The sequence below is a fragment of the Heteronotia binoei genome, unplaced genomic scaffold (genome assembly GCF_032191835.1).
Source record: "Heteronotia binoei isolate CCM8104 ecotype False Entrance Well unplaced genomic scaffold, APGP_CSIRO_Hbin_v1 ptg001367l, whole genome shotgun sequence".
NCBI lineage: Eukaryota > Metazoa > Chordata > Lepidosauria > Squamata > Gekkonidae > Heteronotia > Heteronotia binoei.
The window spans coordinates 16,262-38,918 of record NW_026800250.1 but is presented as its reverse complement, the minus strand read 5'-3'; the positions used below and the strand labels follow the sequence as shown (position 1 = coordinate 38,918).

The following is a 22,657-nucleotide window of genomic DNA, read 5'->3' as shown; positions in this document are numbered from 1 at the left end:
GCCGTGAAGCATTTTGTTTTTCAGCTTTTGAGGGAAAAGGCGAGGGAACCATATTTAACAAATGGAGTTTTGACCCTCAAAAGCTGGTACTCTGATAATCACAATGATCTCTAAGGAGCTACTGGACTTGAATCTAGCTCTTCTACTGCGGACCAAAATGGCTGCCCTCTGAAACTCCCCCTTCCTCATTAACTGCACCTTAGCTAAAATGTAGTAGGGATGCTGGGGGCATATTAAATTGCTTCAGAGGTCAGTTGTTAGATTTATAACATGTTCTGTGGCATGGTTGGGGTGGAGTGAGGAGATTATGTAATTCCTGTGTTAGAAAAACAGCCCATATCCTTAGTCTTAAACTGTCTGAACTCTTAGTTTATATGAAATAAGCATTAATAAGTCCTTGCTGTAGTTATTCAGGAGGCTGGGCCTTTCTCCCAGTTCTGTTCACATTTGCTCAGCGTTGAGAGAAGACAGCTCTGCTGCTTTCTCACTTTAAGCTCCTTTACCAAAGCTTATTAAAATATCCAGGAATCTAAGCTTTTAGTCTGGTGCTGCCAAGATTTGCGTCACTTTGGAATGCAGATTTGGGGGCCAGAGTGGGGTGAGGAGAAACTCGGGCAGCTGAGGATCCTTAGAGGACCAAGGGTAGCGTTTCTCTCTTTGATCTTAAGGTGTTTTTTTTTAAATGGGAGCTTTTGATGCAAACAATGAATGAAACAAGCAGAACTGCTAATTCTCCATTAAAACAGCTTTTTTATATGGCAGGAAAAGACTGAACCAGGGTGACAGGTTTGGGGGCCTAGTTCCACAAAGCCTGCAAGACCATCTTGTGTTTGACTGTTAACTATTAACTGGAATTAAATGAAGTGATTGTACCATCAAACTTGCTATAGCATTGTCAAGGCCACTAGATATGAACGATGTCTATTAAGACTGAATGGCACCTATTTATTTATTGTACTTGGCACCTGATTGTTACTTTTTAGGTTAATGTTTTTATATTGATGTTGTTTTTATTATTATGAATTGCGAGCCACCATGAGCCTGTTTTGGTGAGGAGGGCGGGATATAAATCTAATAAACTATAACTATAACTAATTGTTGACAAGGTTGTCTGTAACACGAAACATGGAGAATCTGAAGAATGATAGTGGGATACAAGGCTAAAGAGGGGTGATATCAAAGAGTGGGTTTAGCTTCCTGAGAGAGAACCTGAAGAAAAAAGAGTGTTCCATCTGAGGGAAGGGGGGGGACAGGTGGAAGAATATATTGGTATGTGGGAGATATCCAGGACACTTTGTTTGGTGAAATGAATGATTAATAGAAAGTCATTATGTGAGCTGCTGGATCAGGAATATTCTTGAGCCTATGGCTAATTCCATTTTTTTTCTCCTCCCCTCCCCCAATCACTATAGTCGCTCCAAAGATGTGGTGGAGCCACTCCTGAAGCCCCAGTGGTATGTGCGCTGTGACACGATGGCCCGAGGGGCTGCTGAGGCAGTTCGCCGAGGTGACCTCCGCATTGTGCCGGATTTCCACCTCAAAACCTGGTTCAACTGGATGGATAATATCAGGTGAAGTTGTTGCCCGATTTTTAAGAATGATGGCTATACTAAGCATCCTTTTGGAAACTGGGTGGAGTGGACGGAGGCAAGAAAATCAGACCCTTTGGGCCTCCATACATTTGTCTGCCCCATCACTGAAAGATGGAAGACAGGTTAGATCCCTCTAACCTGTGGAGTCTTGTGAGCAAAAATTCTACATTGTGAGCTACTGGCATTAAAGGTATGAGTGAGCAAAATTTCCCTCCCTTTTTCCGCCAGGAACTTCCCAGCTATTGCTGCAATGAATATATTTTATGCAATTCTGAGCCTGAATGAATCAGAGTGATGAAACCTGATTTTTGGTCTAGGTAATGGAATACTCATAGCTAGGGAAAGGCACTAACTGCATTTTTTTGGGTTCAGTTTGTGGCTTATGGCTGAACCCGTTCGAACTGGGAGGTTGGTTCACAAGCCAACCCAGCTTGTATTGGTTCATGAGCCATTCGAGAGAAAGAGATTGAGTTTCTTGATGCTCTTAATGACTGTGAACATAAGAACATAAGAGAAGCCATGTTAGATCAGGCCAATGGCCCATCCAGTCCAACACTCTGTGTCACACAGTGGCAAAAAATTTTTATATATATATGCCACTCCTGTGGCAGTGAATTCCACATGTTAATCACCCTTTGGGTGAAGAAGTACTTCCTTTTATCCGTTTTAACCTGTCTGCTCAGCAATTTCATCGAATGCCCACGAGTTCTTGTATTGTGAGAAAGGGAGAAAAGTACTTCTTTCTCTACTTTCTCCATCCCATGCATTAACTTGTAAACCTCTATCATATCACCCCACAGTCGACGTTTCTCCAAGCTAAAGAGTCCCAAGCGTTTCAACCTTTCTTCATAGGGAAAGTGTTCCAGCCCTTTAATCATTCTAGTTGCCCTTTTCTGGACTTTCCCCAATGCTATAATATCCTTTGGAGAAAGTCCAGAAAAGGGCAACTAGAATGTGCTATGGAGCAGATGGTTTCAGAACCTACCAGGGGTGGGGCGATCCTGGATTTGGTCTTAAGTAATGCCCAAGACTTGGTGAGAGATGTAAAAGTGATCGCACTGCTTGGGAGCAGTGACCATAACGTTATTGATTTCACCATTTGTATAAATAGAGAGTTGCCCCAAAAGACCACCACAACCACATTTAACTTTAAAAGGGGTAAATTCTCTGAGATGAGGAGGCATGTGAAGAGGAAACTGAAAGGAAAGGTAAATACAGTCAAAACCCTTGGGGAAGCTTGGAGGCTATTTAAAACTACAATCCTAGAAGCTCAGATAAAATATATACCACAAGTTAGAAAGGCACAAACAGGTAAAAGAAAAGGCCTGCATGGTTAACAAACAAAGTAATGAAAACTGTAAAAAGTAAGAAGGACTCCTTTAAGCAGTGGAAAGCTAGTCCAAGTGAGATTAATAAAAGGGAACACAGGCTATGGCAAATCAAATGCAAGACTGTGATCAGGCAGGCAAAAAGGGACTATGAGGAGCATATTGCAAAAAACATAAAGACCAACAATAAAAATTTCTTCAAATATATTAGAAGCAGGAAACCAGCCAGGGAGGCAGTGGGGCCCTTGGATGACCAAGGGGTAAAAGGATTACTGAAGGAGGATAGGGAAATGGCTGAGAAGCTGAATGCATTTTTTGCCTCCGTCTTCACGCAAAAGTGTTTGCCTGCTCCAGAACCACTAATTTTGGAAGGGGTGTTGAAAGACCTGAGTCAGATTGAGGTGACAAGAGAGGAGGTCCTACAACTGATAGACGAATTAAAAACTAATGTGGCCAAGTGCAAAGTAATGCACATTGGGGCCAAGAATCCCAGCTACAAATACAAGTTGATGGGGTGTGAACTGTCAGAGACTGACCAAGAGAGAGATCTTGGTGTCGTGGTAGATAACTCACTGAAAATGTCAAAACAGTGTGCGATTGCAATAAAAAAGGCCAACGCCATGCTGGGAGTTATTAGGAAGGGAATTGAAAACAAATCAGCCAGTATCATAATGCCCCTGTATAAATCAATGGTGCGGTCTCATTTGGAATACTGTGTACAGTTCTGGTCACCGCACCTCAAAAAGGATATTATAGCATTGGAAAAAGTGCAGAACAGGGCAACTAGAATGATTAAAGGGTTGGAACACTTTCTCTATGAAGAAAGGTTAAAACGCTTGGGGCTCTTTAGCTTGGAGAAACGTCGACTGCGGGGTGACATGATAAAGGTTTACAAGATAATGCATGGGATGGAGAAAGTAGAGAAAGTAGTACTTTTCTCCCTTTCTCACAATACAAGAACTCGTGGGCATTTGATGAAATTGCTGATCAGTCAGGTTAAAACAGATAAAAGGAAGTACTTCTTCACCCAAAGGGTGATTAACATGTGGAATTCACTGCCACAGGAGGTGGTGGCGGCTACAAGCATAGCCAGCTTCAAGAGGGGGTTAGATAAAAATATGCAGCAGAGGTCCATCAGTGGCTATTAGCCACAGTGTGTGTATATATATGTGTGTATATATATAAATTTTTTTGGCCACTGTGTGACACAGAGTGTTGGACTGGATGAGCCATTGGCCTGATCCAACATGGCTTCTCTTATGTTCTTATTTAAAGTTTAAACCTCTGCTTTTGGCTCTCTTTGGCTTTTTCATGGAGATCAGAAAGCAGGGGGAGGGCATTTAAACCACTGCTTCCTGCTCCCTGCAAAAAGCTACAGGGAGCAGAAAGCAGGGGTTTAAATGGCCCCAAGCCATTTCTGCTCACCATTAATGTTTTTCATGAAGAGCAGAAAGCAAGAATTTAAGAAACTATCACAAACTGCATCAAAATTCATGAATGTTTATGATGGTTCTTCAGTTCATGAACATTGCTTCGCCAACTACAAAGTGGCCAAACTTTAGTTCATCAGCCAGTTCACGCCCATCCCTACTCGTAGTAATTCTTTCATTCTTTCCTCTGCCTCCCTCCCCTCCATATATTTTTATTTCCTTGAAGGAGGGATTTGTAGTGTATTCTGGATATTTATGTATGTAATCCTTCAAACTCTCCAGAAACTTCATAATGAGAGCAGAAAGGTGTGGTATAAATGTTGTTAATGTACTATTTTTCCCCTTTAATTTGTCTGTTTATCCTTCAACTACAGGGATTGGTGCATTTCTCGACAGCTATGGTGGGGCCATCGTATCCCAGCATATTTCGTGACAATTGATGATCCCTCAGTCCCGCCAGGGGAGGTAAGATAAACTACCAAGCCATTGTGTTGTGTGATGGTGGGAGGAAATATCTGGAAGATACAAGCAGATATGCAGCTTCCTTCATGAGCTCCCAGGGCCTCTGGCTCAAGACAGGATAGTTAGGAGGAGAGGATGCACATGGAATTGAGTGTGCAACTGCTGCTGCTTTTAAATTTCTAAATTAAGTATGACAGGCTCGGGTTGACACACAATAAAAGCTGCAAGTGAATGGAATATCCCAAGGGTCTCCAACTTTTTTGAGTCCGCAGGGACCTTTGGAATTCTGATGCAGCGTGGTGGGTGCAGTCACAAAATAGCTGCTGCAGAAGGTGGAGCCAGCCAGAAGGTGGCTGCCATGGTTACCTTCAGTCACAAGGAAGATCCGTGTGCTGGGCTGGCAGATGCTGCCAAGGCAATGTTTTTTTTTAAAGCTGATTGGGAAGTCAGAAGCCATGTTGGATAAAAGCCCCACAAGGCCATCCCCATTTTCTAAAAATGCTTAGCTCAAGTGGCTACCAGAAACATTTTCTTGCATTTCTGTTCACACAAGAGCATTAGTGCAAGTGGCATTTTTTGCACTGACTCTAACCCCTCAGTTAGCTCTCGGTTAGCCAGAGGAATGATACCCTTGTGTTTAATATCCACAGAAAAGCGCCATCGTTGGAGTTGTGATGGCCAGGCCAGCAGATTTATTTAAATGTAACAAAGCCAGTCTTCTGCCTTTCAGTCAGTTAATCCACAAAAACATTAGTTGACAAATGGGATACTCTGACCCAACTCCACGATAGCGCACAGTTAGATGTCACAAATAGCTTTTTGTCTTCTCAGGATATTGATGGCAAGTACTGGGTGAGTGGCCGAAGTGAACAAGAAGCAAAAGAGAAAGCTGCCAAAGTCTTCAAGGTGACCCCGGATAAGATCTCACTCCGGCAAGGTACAGAGGACTGGCGTCTGCAGGAAGGGAATTAACAAGGAGGTTACAGCTCTTGTTGAACGCACAAAGCTTCCCTGTACTGAATCAGAACACTCGTCCATCAAGGTCAATATTGCCTGCACTGACTGGCAGCAGATCTCTAGGGTCCCGGGTTGAGAGCTTTTTCAATCCTGATCCTTATGCCTGGAGATACCAGGGATTGAACCTGAGACCTGCAAATGAAGTAGATGCTCTGGCAGTGATCTGCAGCTCCTCCTCAGGCTCTATGTCCTGCTCTCCTCAAATGCTGTAGTGTATCCTCTCCTCTAGGTAAGAATATAGTAGAGCCATGCTGGCTCAGACAGAAAGGCCCTTCAAGTCCAGCACAGTGGCTAGCCAGCTGCCTCTAGGTAGCCTACGTGTAGGATGACTGCAACAGCAGGCTTCCACCTGTGCTCCCCAACAACTGGTAAAAAGAGGCATGTTACCTCTGGTAGTAAAGAGAATAGATAGCCATTCATAGCTAGTTGCCAGTGATAGCCATTTAGGAATTCCGTTCTTTCTCTGAACAAACTGCATGAGAATTGAAGCATTTCCTTTCTGTCCTTTTAACCACTGATTCCTGTGTCCTGTTTTCAGACGAAGATGTCCTGGACACCTGGTTCTCCTCTGGTCTGTTTCCTTTCTCCATCTTTGGATGGCCAAACCCTGTAAGTCAGGCTGTCAAGCCGAGGAGGAGGGGATGGGCAATGAGGGGCATGTTGCTGGTGTTTGCTGTACCCCAGGTCTCTTTCAGCTTTCCTATAGTTCCTTTTTTTCTTCTCTTCTAGAGTGAAGATCTTCAGGTTTTTTACCCTGGCACTCTCCTGGAGACTGGGCATGATATTCTCTTCTTCTGGGTGGCCCGCATGGTCATGTTGGGCCTTAAGCTTACTGGGAAGCTGCCATTCAGAGAGGTGAGAGAGCGGCTCTGTTATGGTACCTAAGCTAAGTAGGTACAGTTCATGGGCCTCTCCATACCACTTCCCTTATTTATCCTCTTTCTGTGGTCTTCCTTCCAGGTTTACCTTCACGCTGTTGTCCGAGATGCCCACGGCAGGAAGATGAGTAAATCACTGGGAAATGTCATAGATCCATTGGATGTGATCACTGGCATTACGCTGGAGGTAACTTCTTGTTTCATGGTTCCGGAAAGTTCCGACAAGGAGGTCTGCAACCAGTGCCACGACAGACGTGACGACATCCTGGGCAGTGCCAAAGGCTGTCCCAGCCAAAATTCATTGCTGCTCTTGGGGTTTCCCTCACAACTTTTTGACATTCTCCTCAGCACTAAAAGAGAACACCACAGAGTTTTCTGGCCATCTCATTTAGTACTGGGAGGGCTCTTGGGGGAAAGAGGGGAAGGAGGGAGAGAGAGAGTGTGTGTGAGTGAGTAATGTCAGGCCCAAAGTTTTTCTGGGGAGGATTTATCCTCCAAACTGGGTAAATACTGTCCTTGATGACCAAATGCTGTAGGGGTTGAACCTTTTTAGTTTGATCCTGTCAGGAAAGTTTGCTGGATTGGACTGCAAAAGGCTCAAATCACTGTATTCCCACAGTTATTTGGGAAGAATTTTTTGCTTAAGCAGAAGCTTCTCTGGACTTCTCAGGGTTTTATTTGGCCTTACGGAAGCAGAAGGGATGAGGGAGAGACCACTTTCTTCAGGATTTCCTTATGTAGCAGATCCTGGCTCTGTTCCATGAAAGACCCCCTTTTTCTCTGTCTCCACAGGGTTTGCACGCTCAGCTGCTAGACAGCAATTTGGATGCTTCAGAAATAGAGCGAGCAAAACAAGGACAGGTTAGTCGCTTTTTTTGTTTCAAACTTTTCTAGGCTGCCTCTCCAGAGACCTGCTTGAAATAAAAACCACACAACAAAGTTCTAAAAACAATGTAAGAATTATCATTTGTAAAAGCAAGCCATAAAACAGTATCCAGCAGCCTTGAGATGACTTTCATAAAACCAGTTGACTAGCATTCCAAAGGTGAGGGGCCGCCACTGAAAAAGACATTCCTCTGGTCACCACCCATGTCACCTTTTGCACAGAAAGGCCCACATTACACAGTGCTTACCTCTGCTATGCAGGTTACAGTGGCACAGCCTCTTTTTGGTTTCTAGCAAGAGCAAGACCAGCCATGCACAGATCTGGTTAGATTTACAAATCACTATGGCTTATTAAGCAGCCACACTACAGTAACAATGCTAAATAGTTACAAGCATATTAAAGGTGTCACATCACCTCACCCATGGGAATTAAGTCTGCCAGGCAGTCTTCCTCAGGATGGCAGGAAGAAAGTAAACACCCTCTGTCCATCGTGCCCACATTTGCTCTAGCATTGGAATCTGACAGCATAGAAACTAGCAAGGTTTCTTGGGTTGGTGTCTTGCTCTTTGAGCTTTTTGCTATCTGGATTGTTTTGAGCTTCCCTTAGTCTGATGGTCCATATTGTAAAAAAAAAAGAACAACAACCGTTCCTATTGCTTTTTGGTGCACAGATCGAAAGTTCCATTACACCATCCTCCTGGAACTATCTTCTCTGTGCGTGTTACAAAGACCATCTCATGTTCACGTCCACACATAAAGCTTAAGCAAGATCTAGAGCCAGGCCTCAGATTCAGCAGGAGCTCACAGGAGCACAGCTCCTGAATTTTTCTGAGAGTTCCCCCTCTTCCTTTCCACCTACCTTGTCCATTGAATAGTAGGTGCAGCTGCATAACAATCCCTGGATTAGGAGAGTGGGCAGCCAGCCAGCCACCAGGAGCTCTGCTACACCCCCAGCAGCCCTCATTAACCCCTGGAGAAGCCCACGCCACCCTTTCTCCACTTCTTATGTGAATTTGGGTGGCAGGTGGCTAGCTGGCCTTTTGAATGCGGGTGGTGGCCCAGAAGAGTCCCAGGTGAGCGAGGCCTGCTTGGGCTGCTTGGATCTCTAGCCAGCCTAAGCAGGCCTCGCTCGCCCAGGGCTCTCCTTTCTCGCATCGGGTTGCTTTTGGCTGGGGGAGGGGTGGCATATGCTTATGTTATGCTAATGAGCTCCACCACCTATTTTTCTACAAAACGACCTCTGTCTAGAACTACCTAAGTACCTCTAGAACTACCTCCCATCTTCCTCCAGACTATCTTCACTTGTTTCTTCATACCACAGTTTCTGTCCTAACTATCGCTTTGTGTATGCTGTTCCCTAATTATCCAGACACTTATACAGACAGGCTCCCAAGACTGAACTTCTGAACTCTGGCCACAGTAGCCACAAATTGCTTAACCTGTCTCTTCCTTCCCCAAGCTTATGCAGGAGAGTCAGTGACTGGCTGTGTCCAGTTCAGCCTCAGCTTAGCAAATCATCTCAGCTTGTAGATCTCAGCATGTAGATGTGGATTTAGGAGAGGGACATTGGCTCAGTGGTAGAGCATCTGCTTGGTAAGCAGACGGTCCCAGGTTCAATCCCTGGCATCTCCAACTAAAAAGGGTCCAGGCAAATAAGCGTGAAAAACCTCAACTTGAGACCCTGGACAGCCGCTGCCAGTCTGAGTAGACAATACTGACTTTGATGGACCGAGGGTCTGATTCAGTATAAGGCAGCTTCACATGTTCATCTCCTTTTTACAAATATAAGTCTTCCTTCTTCTTAGCTTTAGCCTGAGAGCTTTTCTACTTATTTTCCTCTAGAGCTCCTCTGATCAGAGGATCTTGAGCAGCGACTAAATTTTTAAATTAGTGAGCTAAGCTCTAGCTAACTTATGTTGTGAAGACTCTTCAACCTAAATGCGAAGGTTCCCTAAATTCAGAGGTCCTCATGTTACAAACGCAGGGCTCAGGAAGAGGATCTTAACTGGTGGACTGGATAATCTGGGACTGTTAGAATCTTTTTAAAATGTTGATACCTGTTTGTCTGATCAGTGGATTTTTTTTTAATCCTGTTATTCCTCCAAGTAGCTCGGGGTACATGGTTCTCTCTTCACCATTTTATCCTCCCAGTAATCCTGTGAGGGAAGGTGGGACAGAGAAACTTTGACTAGCACAAGGTCACGTGGCAAACGTAGGGATTTGAACCTAGGTCTCCCCAACTCTAGTCCAGCACTGTAGTTGCTGTACTGTCACATGACCATACAGAGCTGCCTTATACAGAATCAGACCATTACTCCATCAGGGTCTGTATTGTCAACTCTGAGTTCAGGGGCTCTCCATGGTCTCTGAGAAGTTTTCAATGCCAACTACCAGTTGATCCTTTTAATTGGAGATGCTGGGGATCAGACCTTGGGAACCTGCTTTTCCTGTTGGCAGCGGAGGAGTGGACTTGCAATAATGGGTTTAAATTAAGGGTGGGAGGATCCTGGCTGGATATTAGGGGAAACTTTTTTTAATGGTGAGAGTTGATCAACAGTGGAATCAGCTCCCTAGGGAGGTGGTGAGCTCCCTCTCATTGGCAGTATTTAAGCAGCAGCTGGAGAAACTCTTGTCAGGGATGCTCTAGGCTGATCCTGCACTGATCAGGGGGCTGGACTAGATGGCCCATATGGCTCTTTCCAATTCTGTGATTTTGTGCCTTCTGTATGCCAAGCAGAAGCTCTTCCACTGAGTTATAGCCCCTCCCTACAGCCGACTCTGTATCTGATTTTAGTTCAAGGCTCTGAAGACTTTAGTATAGGCCTGACGATACCCTGGTGTGTGTGTGTGGGTGCCCACTTAATTGGGTTGTTGTGCCACAGTTCTAATAGCTCAGGTATTCTGTCTGTTTGTCCCTCTCTCTCCATCCACATACACACACAGTATATCTTCAGAAAAATGAAAATTGGATATGCAACTTTACAAATTAATCTTCAATTCGATAAACAAATCATGTAGACATTATTAATTTCAGTTCACCATCCTAGTCAGAATAACATTCCATTTAGTAAACTCATGTAACATTTTATCATATAACATACAGGTTAGTTTACTTGACTATACACATTCCTTCGGCTTCTCCAACCACTCCTTTTTATTTGGAGTTACGTTCCTTTCCCAGTAAAAACTAATCTTGCCAAGGTTATGGCATTTAAAATGAATTCTTCAGTATCTCTGGGAAGTAAATCTACATGATTCATCAAGAAGCATTTAGGGGAAAAAGAGAACTCTGCCTTTTTTCTCAAGAGATAGCTCTAGAAATCATTTTCCAAAGTGTATAAGAGCTCTACTGCATCTCTCATATGTATAAAGCTTGCTTCAGCAAATCCACAAATCCAACAGTCACCTGTAACCCTTTGATTGATTTTAGCTAATTTATGAGGGATAGCCCATATATTCTTTTTCTTTCCTTTGTCTCACAAAAAAACCACAAAACGCTTAGGTGTATAAGAGCGAAAATTATTGGGCCTCAGAGGGCCTCATCCTACATATGCATAAATCTCTGCTTTGAGCATGCCTCATGTTTTGGATATATTTTGAGACGTAAGAGGTACACTCTTCTGAGGCTGGGAAATGTTTTAGAAGACTTTGATACCTGCTGTAGATAAACAGCAGAACAAGCCATCACAGTAGTGATTCACCTGGAGATCTCCCAGAATTACAACTGATCTCCATAATACAGAGATGAGTTCCTCTGGAGAAAATGTAACTTTTAGAAGGTGAACTCTATGTACTATACTCTGGTGAGGTCCCTCCCCTCCAGCCTGCACTCCCATATCCTCAGGAATTTCCCAACCTGGAGTTGGCAACCAGGGCTTTTTTTTGTAGAAAAAGCCGAGCAGGAACTCATTTTCATACTAGGCCACACCCCCAATGTCACCATTGTTTCTACCAAAAAAAGCCCATCAGGAGCTCATTTGCATTATTAGGCCACACCCCTGATGCCAAACCAGCCAGAACTGCATTCCTGCTGAAAAAAACACCCTGGGAACTCTATAAAAGGGAATCACACAGAGATAAAATGGGCAGCATCCTTTCTGGCTAGACACTTTTGGCTTCCCAGCACACTCCTAATTCTAAGAGCTAGTTTGGTGTAGTGGTTAAGTGGGCGGACTCTTATCTGGGAGAACCGGGTTTGATTCCCCACTCCTCCACTTGCACCTGCTGGAATGGCCCTGGGTTAGCCATAGCTATCGCAGGCGTTGTCCTTGAAAGGGCAGCTGCTGTGAGAGCCCTCTCAGCCCTACCCACCTCACAGAGTGTCTGTTGTGGGGGGAGAAGATATAAGAGATTGTAAACCACTCTGAGAGAAGGGCGTATAAATCTGCAGTCTTCTCTGCTGCTACATGAGTGTACCCCATCACAGGCCTTTCCTCCCAGTTACTTTGTTTAGACAGCTACACCTCACCACCTCTGAAGAGCTCACTGGTGGCTTACATATCACTCCCACCTGGCCTCCTATCCAAGCAGCGCACAGAGCCACAGTTGCTTTGCTTTGGTCTAGAACTTCATGGTGCACCCTCAGACCGTTTCCCGGGTTGAGAGGAGAAACAGGATGCAGTTTTAATCAGCCATTCACTTACCAGATGGCTTGAGGCAAGCCACATAACCTCTTCTGGTTTCTCATAACTGTTTGAAGAGTTTTTGCATGTTTTCAAGGGGGGGGGGGAGGCACAGTTAGGTTTTAGCACCCAAGTAGCTAGGAGAGAAAGGTGGGGTTGATCGTATCTCTGGTTGCTCTACAGAAATCTGACTACCCCAGTGGGATCCCAGAATGTGGCACAGATGCACTTCGGTTTGCTCTCTGCGCATACACATCTCAAGGTAACTTTCCCTGTGAGAGGTAGGCCCACATTCCCTGATCTTCTTTCTTCCATTGCTTGTGTTTGACATTCCTCTTCCTTCCGACCTGTCCTCAGGCCGGGATATAAACCTGGATGTGAACCGGATCTTGGGCTACCGCCATTTCTGCAACAAGCTGTGGAACGCCACCAAATTTGCCATCCGTGGCCTTGGGGATGGATTCCAGCCACAGCCCATCCCGCAGGTGAGAACATTTCCTACCAGTTCTTGACCTCATTTTACTTTCCCCCTCCACAGCTCCTTTGTATTCTGATAAGTTTTGCACAAGATAAAATGATGATGCTATTGGATTTATAGCCGACCCTCCACTCCGAATCTCAGAGTCTCAGAGTGACTCACAATCTCCTTTATCTTCCTGCCCCACAACAGACACCCTGTGAGGTGGGTGGGCCTGAGAGCTCTTATAGCAGCTGCCCTTTTTTTATACATAATATTTTTATTTTTACATAATAAACAACATAAAAACAACAACACAATAACACAAATGTTATAACAATGCAAAAACAAAAACAATAAATGAAAAATACAAATAAACGAACATTTTGGGGGAAGAGAACTTTGCTCTGGTTCTTCTTCTAAGTTCTATTAAAACTTCTCTTCCATCACCCCTCTCCTTTATTACTACTATTTCTGCATGTTCAGCCAATCATGTATGGGCTGCCAAACCTCTTTACATTGATTTAACTTTGTTGCAAACAATTTGATTGAGAGAAAGTCCATTTCAGCTATTTCCAACACTTTTTGCACAAATTCTTCTTTCTTAGGTATTTGTGGTGTCTTCCAGTACCTAGCATATATAATTCTTGCTGCCGTAGTTGCATGAACCAAAAATCTAGCTTGTGTCTTAGAAATGGCATTTTGACATACAGCCATGAGGACACCTATGAGAGCTATGGCTGACCCAAGGCCATTCCAGCAGCTGCATTTGGAACAGTGGGGAATCAAACCTGTTTCTCCTAGATAAGAGTACGTGCACTTAACCATTACACCAAACGGTGTAATGTGGACAAGCCGTGGAATATGGACTCTTCTTTCTCCCTGGCCTCCCTGTTGGCCACAGGCCTGTTAAACCCATCAGCACCACCAGAAATACTTCCTCATTCTCAGGAAATGTGTTATTGCAGCCCAGTGGTGCTGAAAGCATTGTTGTTGTTGTTTTAAAATAATTTTATTAATTGCAGAACAAAAATCACAGTCTAAATTGCACTAGTCAGAGCCTTTCCAAGATCTCTCTCAATTAGATTTCTGTTTCTTTAAGCAGGGGTGCAAAGGTAGGTGGGTTCACAGATGCATTTCCATCCCCTCCCCCTTGGCTTCCTGCAGTTTGAATTGAAGGAAGGCCTCATTGACCTGTGGATCTTGAGTCGGCTGTGCCACGCCGTGGAGCTGTGCAACACTGGATTCCAAGCCTACGACTTCCCGGGCATCACTACAGCGATCTATAACTTCTGGCTCTATGAGCTTTGTGACGTCTACCTGGTGAGTGGAATCTTGGGGGGTGGGGTGCATCCCATCCCACATTTTATTCATTAAAAAGAGCAGATTATGCTCAATCAGACCAATCACCCATCAAGGTCAGTACTGTCTACTCAGACTTGCAGCAGGGTCTCAGGCCAAGGTCGTTCATGTCATCTGATACCTCCCCCTTTCAATTGGAGATGCCAGGGGTTGAACTTGGGATCCTCTGCATGCCAAGCCGATGCTTTCTCCAATGAACCACGGCCCCCTCCCTAATCACAGTGATGCACTTTTATTCACATACATAACGGTTGGAATTCTAGCAGAAGCTCCTTTGTATATTAGGCCACACACCCCTGATGTAGCCAATCCTCCAAGAGCTTACAAGACTCATTTTTGTTAGCTCTTGAAGGATTGGCTACAACAGGGGTGTGTAATAGGCAAAGGAGCTCCTGCTAGAATTCCACCCCTGCGATACATATATACAACTTTTTCCCCCAATGGGGATCCAAAGCAGCTTACATTGTTCTCCTTTTTATTTTCACAATGACCCTGTGGTCACAGATTTTGCTGAGAGGGTGTGACTGGCCCAACGCAACCCAGCAACTTCCTATTAAAGGTTAGAGCATCAAATCTTCCAGAAGCAAGCCAGAGATTCTTAACCACTACACAATGCTGGTTAAGTAAAGCTGGCTGGTGTTTTGTTTTTGATGCAGCAACCTACACTCAGGGTTCCTGTTCAGTTGTGGAGCTCTCTAGGTAGCCATTGACAGGTTGTGTTCTCACACCTTGACATAAGTCATGTGGAATTTTATGGTTAAAACCCTTCCTGGAGAAAAACAGAGCTGCAAATATAAGAAGATAACATGTAAGAGGCCTTTTAAGTGGACCTAGGCATTCGTTTAAGGCAGAGGTATCAAACATGCAGCCAGTGGGCTGGGTCAGGCCCCCAGAGGGGTCCTATCAGGCCCGCGAGCAAGTCTGCTTCCTTCTTCTTCCCTGTATCACAGCTTGCTTTGCCAGGATTTCTCAATTGCACAGAAGCTACAGAGCAAAGCCTCTATTTTCCCTATTGCCTGAGGCTCCTCTATTGGGGAGGAAGGTGGGGGAGGAGAGGGAGAACTTGCTTTGATGCTGACCACAATATTGCAAGAGTGCTAATACTTTAAACATGTTTTTTAAAAGTCTTTTTTTTAAATCCTTAATTGTGTTTGTCTGTGTCCTTTATAAAGTTTATATCTCTGCTACCTGGCATTTATGACACACATGGTCTCATGTCAGATCCAGCCCTCATAACAAATGAGTGCGAAACCCTGCATTAAGGCGTTCAAAAGAAGGCACTTGATTTCCTTATACCATGTTTAATTTCTCACCTAGGAGTGCCTGAAGCCTGTCTTCGCTGGTCAGGATGAAGCTGAAATCAAGACAGCCCGGAATGTTCTTTACACCTGCTTGGATGCTGGTCTACGTCTCCTCAGCCCCTTCATGCCTTTTGTCACGGAGGAGCTGTTCCAGCGGTTGCCTCGACGATGTCCTGCCTCCGACCCCCCCAGTCTCTGTGTCACCCCTTACCCTACCACAAAGCAGGTATCAGCAAAGAAACTCCCAGGCTTGTAGCCAGAAATGTCATTGTGAGGCAGGGGCGGGGCAGGGGGAGCCCTATGAAGGCAGACTCTGGGAGGTCTGTTTTAAGTCAGTGTGAACACAAACAGCAATTTTTTAAGTTCTAGAAGTTTATTAGTGTATTTTACTAACATTCATTACATTTTATGTTACTAACATTGATGACTCAATTTAAATTATGTGCCCACCTGATATTTGGAGAACATGTCCACAGATTTATTGTCAGGGGAAGAATATCACTGTTCAGGGTACTCATACAATGTGTTGACTTCATCTGTGAATTGTTGTACCCAGAATATCGTTAAACCAAGCCATCACAAATCCTTTTCCTGTCCTTTCTTAGTATCGCTGGAGGAACGAGGGCTTGGAGCGCATCGTTGACTTTATGCTGAGCATTGTGAGGGCTGTGCGTTCCCTCAGAGCAGATTATAACCTCACCAAGACCAAAGCAGACTGTGAGTACAAAGTGTGAGAAGAATGGGAGAGAGAGAACATTGATCTTTGTAGATAACAGAAATGTAGCTATCTAACCATCTCAATCTGAAACACTGGTCAGCCCTTGAACAAAGTAATTTGTTGGTGTCAGCTGAATTTTTTTCAGTTAATTTTTATGTTGTGGGAGGTTTTCTCATGGTTTGGCTGCTGAACTTCCTCACATCCTTGTTCTCTATTTGTTGCTTTCCTGTGTTTTCCTCCTCGTTTGTGTGCTTTCTCACACCGCATTTGATACAAATTGAGCAAGTGTGGCCGAATGATGAAGTAGTCACGGAAAGATATCAAATGGGAAACAGAGAAACTGCTGCTGTTCAGCACCCAAATCTTGAGAAAACCTCTTTTTGAAAAGATCTTGGTAGAGAATGCCTTGCTCAAGGTCTCACTCTGTTGAGCTTCATGGTGGAGGGTGGGATGTGGAGTGAACTTCCTTGATTCAAGAGTCACTCTTCTCTCACCCGTGCTGCTCTGTGATTTTTCTTAAACTGCATCCCTGGGGCACCTTAAAGACTAATGGGTTTTTATTTTAGCATAAGCATTTTGTAGTTTGCAAGATAACCTGTTTTATTTTGCTGCAGCAGACTATTGCAGCTGGCCCTCCAGGAACAGGTATTTTTTTTCCTTAATGGGTAGAGCAGAAATGATGAAATTAGGGGGAAGGGAGCTGCTTTAAAACAACAAATTAACATTTTTTATTTCAGAATCTGATTTTGAATGAGCTGTCAATCATTTTTTAAATTTTTAAAAAATTGTACGTGCAATATGCAATATAAAACATCTGTTTCCCCCCCAGAGATGCCAAATCAGACTGCATTGCCAATCTTGTAATATAAAGATTCATTTGGGGCAAAAATGTGATTTTTTTAAACATGCAAAGTTAACTCCGTAATAGTCTTCCCTGCCACACACACATATGTTTATTTGTTTAAGTTGGTCTTTTTGCTTGACTCTCTAGATACCTGGTATTTCGTGCTAATTATTTAATTAAATAGTATTACAGTTTTTCAATAGAAACAAATACATTTGTCTAAGTATACAGAACTGGAACATTGAACAGCATAATAAAGTTACAACCCGTCAGTAAAACTTAGTCTGAACATCTACACATAGCAAAATAGAAATACAAATGTGGAACTGAGTAAGCTGTGATAAACTGAATTTGGTGAACTCCATAATATATGTGCAGGTGTTGTTGTGCACAGTGTGTGAGCTAGCTCAGTTTTTTAGCCTCCAGCTCACACAGTTTTGTCTTAGGTCAGGAAGAATGGCCCCAGAGTAGCTCACAACTTTAATGGAAGTAGCTCACGAAGTAGAATTTTTGCTCACAAGACTCTGGAGCTTAGAGGGTGTATTGTTTGTGCAAGACTTAATTTCGCTGCAGCTAGTTTGGGGAATGGACAAAGAACTATGTAGGATTCTAAAGGGAACTGATGTGGTGCTTAGCCCTTAAAACAACCCTGTACAGTAGGCCAGTATTATTATCCCCCTATCCCAGATGGAGCCTGAGACTTGCCTACAGTCACCTAGTAAGGTTTTTTTAGAATTCCTCATTCTTTTTGTTATACCAGCTCCTGATAAATGGGGAGGATCAAATATACCTTTTTGGCTTCTTTGTGTGTGTGTGGGGTGGTGGTGATAAAATATACTGAACTATTAAGTAATAGAACAGAGGTAATTTTTGACCTTCAAACACTTGAAATCCCATTCAGTCCTGCATACTTTTGGGGCCATCTGCATAATCTCCATGTCTAGAAGCTTGCTTTCTAAATTATGTCCCCAATTCCAGTTTACACATTTTGTGTGCTAAAACAAGAAACTTAAACTTGAGAGAGAAACCAAGAAGCGGGCAACCAAGTAGAATTTTGTTGTCACGGGGGCAGTGGGGAGAAATACATTGTTCTGGTAAACTAGGCTAGCTTGATCTTGTCATCTCTTGGAAGCTAAGCAGAGTCAGTCTTGGCTAATATTTAGATGGGAGACCTCCAAGGAATACTAGGATCATGACGTGGAGGCAGGCAATGGCAAACCACCTCTGAACGTCTTTTTCCTTGAAACCCCATGATCAGCTATGACTAGATGGCACTTTCCACCGCAGGATACCTTGAAACAATTTGTCTCCAGCTTTGGCAGGTCTTCAGAGGCAGGGAAGTCTGTAGCAGCTGACTGGTCACTGAGGATTATTTTAGCTTTGCCATCTCAAAGTGACACTGAAATCGAATGATTCAAGATGGTATTTTGATAGGCCTGAATGGTCCTGAACTCAGCCCACCTGAAGTAAATTCATAGAATCATAGGGTTGGGACCTCCAGGGTCATCTAGTCCAACCCCCTGCACAATGCAGGAAACTCACAAATACCTCCCCCTAAATTCACAGGATTAAAGTTCCTCTTTTCTTCCACTCTGTAGGTTACTTGCAGTGCCTGGACTCGGACACCGCTGAGACTGTCGCTTGCTGCTCCGATTACATCCGCATCCTCTCCTCTTCCAATCAAGTGCTGGTTCTTGACCCTGGGCATGCACCTCCTCCTGGCTGTGCAGTAGCCATCGCATCAGACAAATGCACAGTCCACCTTCTGCTCAAGGTGACTAAAAGCACATATTCAGTGACATGCCAGTAGTTAGGAACCAGTAAGATCTACTAATCATGGGAGGAGACTGGCTTTCCTTCCAAGCTGGGGTTGTAGCACAGCCATGCTGTTTTCCTTTCTCTGTCACCACATTGTCTTCCTCAAGCTGGTCTTGTAACTGAAACTACAAAGGAAAACCACTGAACTACCCTATTCATATAAGGCAAACCTTATTCACTTCTTAAGTATGATTATTTATTATAACATCAGTATGAAATTATAAGAGCAGTCCCATATACTGTACATATCTTCTTCCTCCTCGTGGAGATACTGAAACTGAATGACAAACCCCGTTGACTTCACCGTGTTGAAACTAAACTGCTGGAACGCTTCTGTTGTTTCCACGGTTTAAAGGTCCTTAAGCACTAGACAGTCCTATAGGTACCGATAACATTCATTAACAGGTTAGTCATTTCACAAGTACAAATGAAAACAGCAGTATACTTCAGTCAAGCAGATGGACATGCCTCCTGGTTGTAGACAAGCGGTTTCGATCCTCAACGTTTTGCTTATTGCAAAAATTTTATTTGCAGCTGGTATGAAACGAGAAAGTATAAACGTGCTGCAAAATAATCTAAACTCTTCAGAATGTACATAAAAATCATACCCGCAAGAATAATTTTATGTGGATCTACACTTAATTTTACACAAAATTCCAGTCCCAAAGGCTTAATGCAGGTATTTAAACATGAGAGAGGGATGTGAATGCTAAGAGCCTTTGGGACTGGAATTTTGTGTAAAAAAATAGATCCATGAAAAAAGCGTAGATCCATTAATGTGCTGTGATCTTTCCACACACCCTCCCTCATTAGGGCTTGATTGATGCTGAGAAGGAAGTCTCCAAACTGGCAGGCAAGAAAGACGAGTTGCAGAAGCAAATTCTTCGGTTACGGGAGCGCATGGACAGCCCAGGCTACGCTGCTAAGGTGCCCCCCAAAGTCCAGGAGGCAGATGCTGCTAAGGTAACAGTCACCACTGTTAAAACTCAAAATCACTTCCATGTCACAAGGGCCAGGTAATGGATGTTTGACAGGCCTGGTATCAGGCTTCTCATGGCCCACACTTAGGGACTTACAGTCAGTACAGAAGCTCTGCTTACCAACCCAAATCTTATTCTTTTCCCAGTTGAAACAAAGTGAGACTGAACTGCAGAAGGCAGAAGAAGCCATTGAGAATTTCAAGAAGATGATCTGAAAAACCAAAGGAAGGATCTACTAGGTTGTTGAGCACCCTGAGGGTGGGGGGAGGGGGGAGGGAACCAAAGAGAAAGCCTGTTTCTTTAGTTGAGGTATTTCTTGATTTATTCTATTTTCTGCAGAGACATTAAAATATTTTGCTCAGTTAGAACTCTGAAGTCTCATTATTGTGTGGATGAGGGGAGGTGGACAGTGGGGAATGCATAATCCTTTGGGTCCATATTCATTGTCTTGGCGTACCTCATCACAGGGGACTCATGTATATACAAGACTGCAGCTCATCTTCAAAGAAGTGCTTTTCAGTGGAGTCAGCTCCACATATTCAGGGGCAACTCAGGCTTGAGTAATGAAATCAAGCAAGGTACTTACCTATATATCACATCCTTCCTCTAAAGGACTTGGAAAGGGGAACGCACATGGTTCTCCCCTCCTCCATTTTGCCCTCACAACTACCTTGCAAGGTAGGTTAGGCACAGAGAAAGCGACTGGTCCAAGTTTACCCAACAGATTACACATCTGAGTGAGGATTTGAGCCTGCTCTGCCCTTTCCTCAAAGCCGCTGGAAAGATAAAAGAGGAAGGAAGGGAATGGTGGCTTGCATGCCTCATTTGGGGAGACGCTGCTTTCATCAAGGGGTCTGCTGTCCTTTCCCACCTGGTGGATTGGTTGATTAATGGCAGGTATTTTTTTGTTTAGTCATTTGAATGTAATTTTTTTTTTGTAGAACTGATGCCTTTCTGTTGTCCTTTTTCTGTCTTGTAAGCTGCTTTGAGTCTGCATTGAGTGGAAGGAGGGAAACTCCACTCGGATGTTCCAAATTCTGCACTGAGGGGAGAAAAAAAGTGCTTCTGCACTGTTATAAACTAAGTAAATTTGAATAGCTTCTCCTTCCATAGTTCTGCCGTTATTTTGCTGTTTCATTTCAGAGGGCAGCCATGCCAGTCTGCAGTAGAACAGCTCAGTTTGAGGAGCCCCTCAGAGACCAATCAGATTTCTGAGGTGTGAGCTTTCCCGAGTCAAAGCTCCCCATCATCAGATACCTGACAGAGGAAGCCTTGATTCTCAAAAGCTTATACCTCAGAAATCTTGTTGGTCTCTGAGGTGCTCCTGGACTTGAATCGAAAATAAGAGATTGGATTTATACCCCACCGTTCACTCGGAGTGGTTTACAATCTCCTTCCCTTCCCCTCCACACAATAGACACCCTGTGAGGTAGGTGGGGCTGAGAGAGTGCTACAAGAACTGCTCTTGAGAGAACAGCTCTGAGGAAACTTGTGACTGACCCAAGCTGCATGCGGAGGAGTGGGGAATCAAACCTGGTTCTCCCCGATTAGAATCCATGCACTTAACCACTACACCAAACTGGCTCTCAAAAGAGCTGTTTTGCTTTGTTTAAAATCACATTCTTCCACTGCTAGACATGGGAAGAAGCATGGAGCAAACATCTGAATGTCCACGCCTATGACGCAGCTTCCACTCAGGCGATGGACCTAGTGTCTTCCATGGCGACACTGGGACTCTCCCAATTTGTTACGACCCCCACGCATCAGGCTGGGCACACACTAGATCTGATCTTTGCAGCCGGGATTCAAGTGAACGAAATCGCAACGGAAGCGATACCATGGTCGGATCACTTGGCCCTCAAGGCCCGTATGGAGACGCTACCACAACCCTGTAAGAGCGGAGAGCCTATTCTGGCTCGCCCGCGGAGCCTGATGGACCCGGAACGGTTTCAAACGGCTCTCCGGGATCCTTGGCCCCCTTGCGATTCCCTTGATGCCCTGGTTGATGCTTGGCAAGATCGGCTATCCGGGGCAATCAACGAGATCGCACCCCGACGTCCTCTGCGTCCTCGTTCAAAGCTGGCTCCTTGGTACACCTTGGAGCTACGCCGGTTGAAACAAGGACTCCGACGACTAGAGAGGCAGTGGCGGTGCACTCGTGGCGAAGCAGCAAGAACATCCTACAGAACGTTTATGAGGTCGTATGAGATGGCAGTCAAGGCCGCGAAGAAGAAGTACTTCGCGGCCAAGATTGCATCTGCAAATTCGCGCCCGGCACAATTGTTTAAAATAATTGGACATTTAACTACACTGCCCCAGGGCAGACCAAATGTTAGAGAATTAGACATAGGCTGTGAGGCTTTCGCGAAATTTTTTGCAGACAAAATCACGTCTCTCCGCCAGGATCTGCCCATCACCTTGGACACAGTACATGAGCCCAAGGCCCCATGCCTGTCTTCCGATTTGATTCTGGATCATTTCGACCCGCTCACCCTGGAGGAAGTTGATAGAATCCTCTCCTCTGCACGCCCTACAACTTGTGATTTGGACCCATGCCCCTCCTGGCTAATTAAATCCTGCCTGAGGGAGCTTGAATGTCCTCTACGGGACATCATAAACAGATCCCTCTTGGAGATGCGCTTTCCATCATCTCTAAAAAAGGCTTTGGTCCGTCCCCTCTTGAAAAAAAGTACAGCAGACCTGGCCGAATTGGCTAATTACCGACCAGTCTCTAATTTACCGTTTTTAGGTAAAATAATAGAGAGGGCAGTGGCGTCACAGTTGCAGAGCTTTCTGGATGATGCTTCCATCCTAGACCCTTGCCAGTCCGGCTTTCGCCCGGGTTATGGGACGGAGACAGTACTGGTCGCCCTGGTGGACGATCTCCAACGGCATCTGGATCGGGGCGGTGTGGCGGTGCTGATGTTGTTGGACCTGTCAGCTGCGTTCGACACGGTCGACC

At 44.5% G+C, this 22,657-nt stretch overlaps 1 protein-coding gene across 1 annotated transcript in view; it reads left to right on the top strand.

Annotated features, from left to right (window-relative positions):
* Window positions 1-20,060, top strand: part of LOC132591042 (valine--tRNA ligase-like) — a 36,727-nt gene extending 16,667 nt beyond the window's left edge. Inside the window, exons 17-31 of the mRNA XM_060263916.1 lie at window positions 1,413-1,571; window positions 4,725-4,815; window positions 5,644-5,749; window positions 6,368-6,438; window positions 6,559-6,684; window positions 6,790-6,894; window positions 7,500-7,568; window positions 12,399-12,477; window positions 12,573-12,700; window positions 13,840-13,995; window positions 15,352-15,561; window positions 15,941-16,052; window positions 18,496-18,671; window positions 19,529-19,678; window positions 19,842-20,060. Coding sequence (XP_060119899.1) covers window positions 1,413-1,571; window positions 4,725-4,815; window positions 5,644-5,749; window positions 6,368-6,438; window positions 6,559-6,684; window positions 6,790-6,894; window positions 7,500-7,568; window positions 12,399-12,477; window positions 12,573-12,700; window positions 13,840-13,995; window positions 15,352-15,561; window positions 15,941-16,052; window positions 18,496-18,671; window positions 19,529-19,678; window positions 19,842-19,910 — 1,807 coding nt within the window. The 3' untranslated portion in view covers window positions 19,911-20,060. The remainder of the gene's footprint in view (window positions 1-1,412; window positions 1,572-4,724; window positions 4,816-5,643; window positions 5,750-6,367; window positions 6,439-6,558; window positions 6,685-6,789; window positions 6,895-7,499; window positions 7,569-12,398; window positions 12,478-12,572; window positions 12,701-13,839; window positions 13,996-15,351; window positions 15,562-15,940; window positions 16,053-18,495; window positions 18,672-19,528; window positions 19,679-19,841) is intronic.
* The last annotated feature ends 2,597 nt before the right edge of the window (window positions 20,061-22,657 follow it).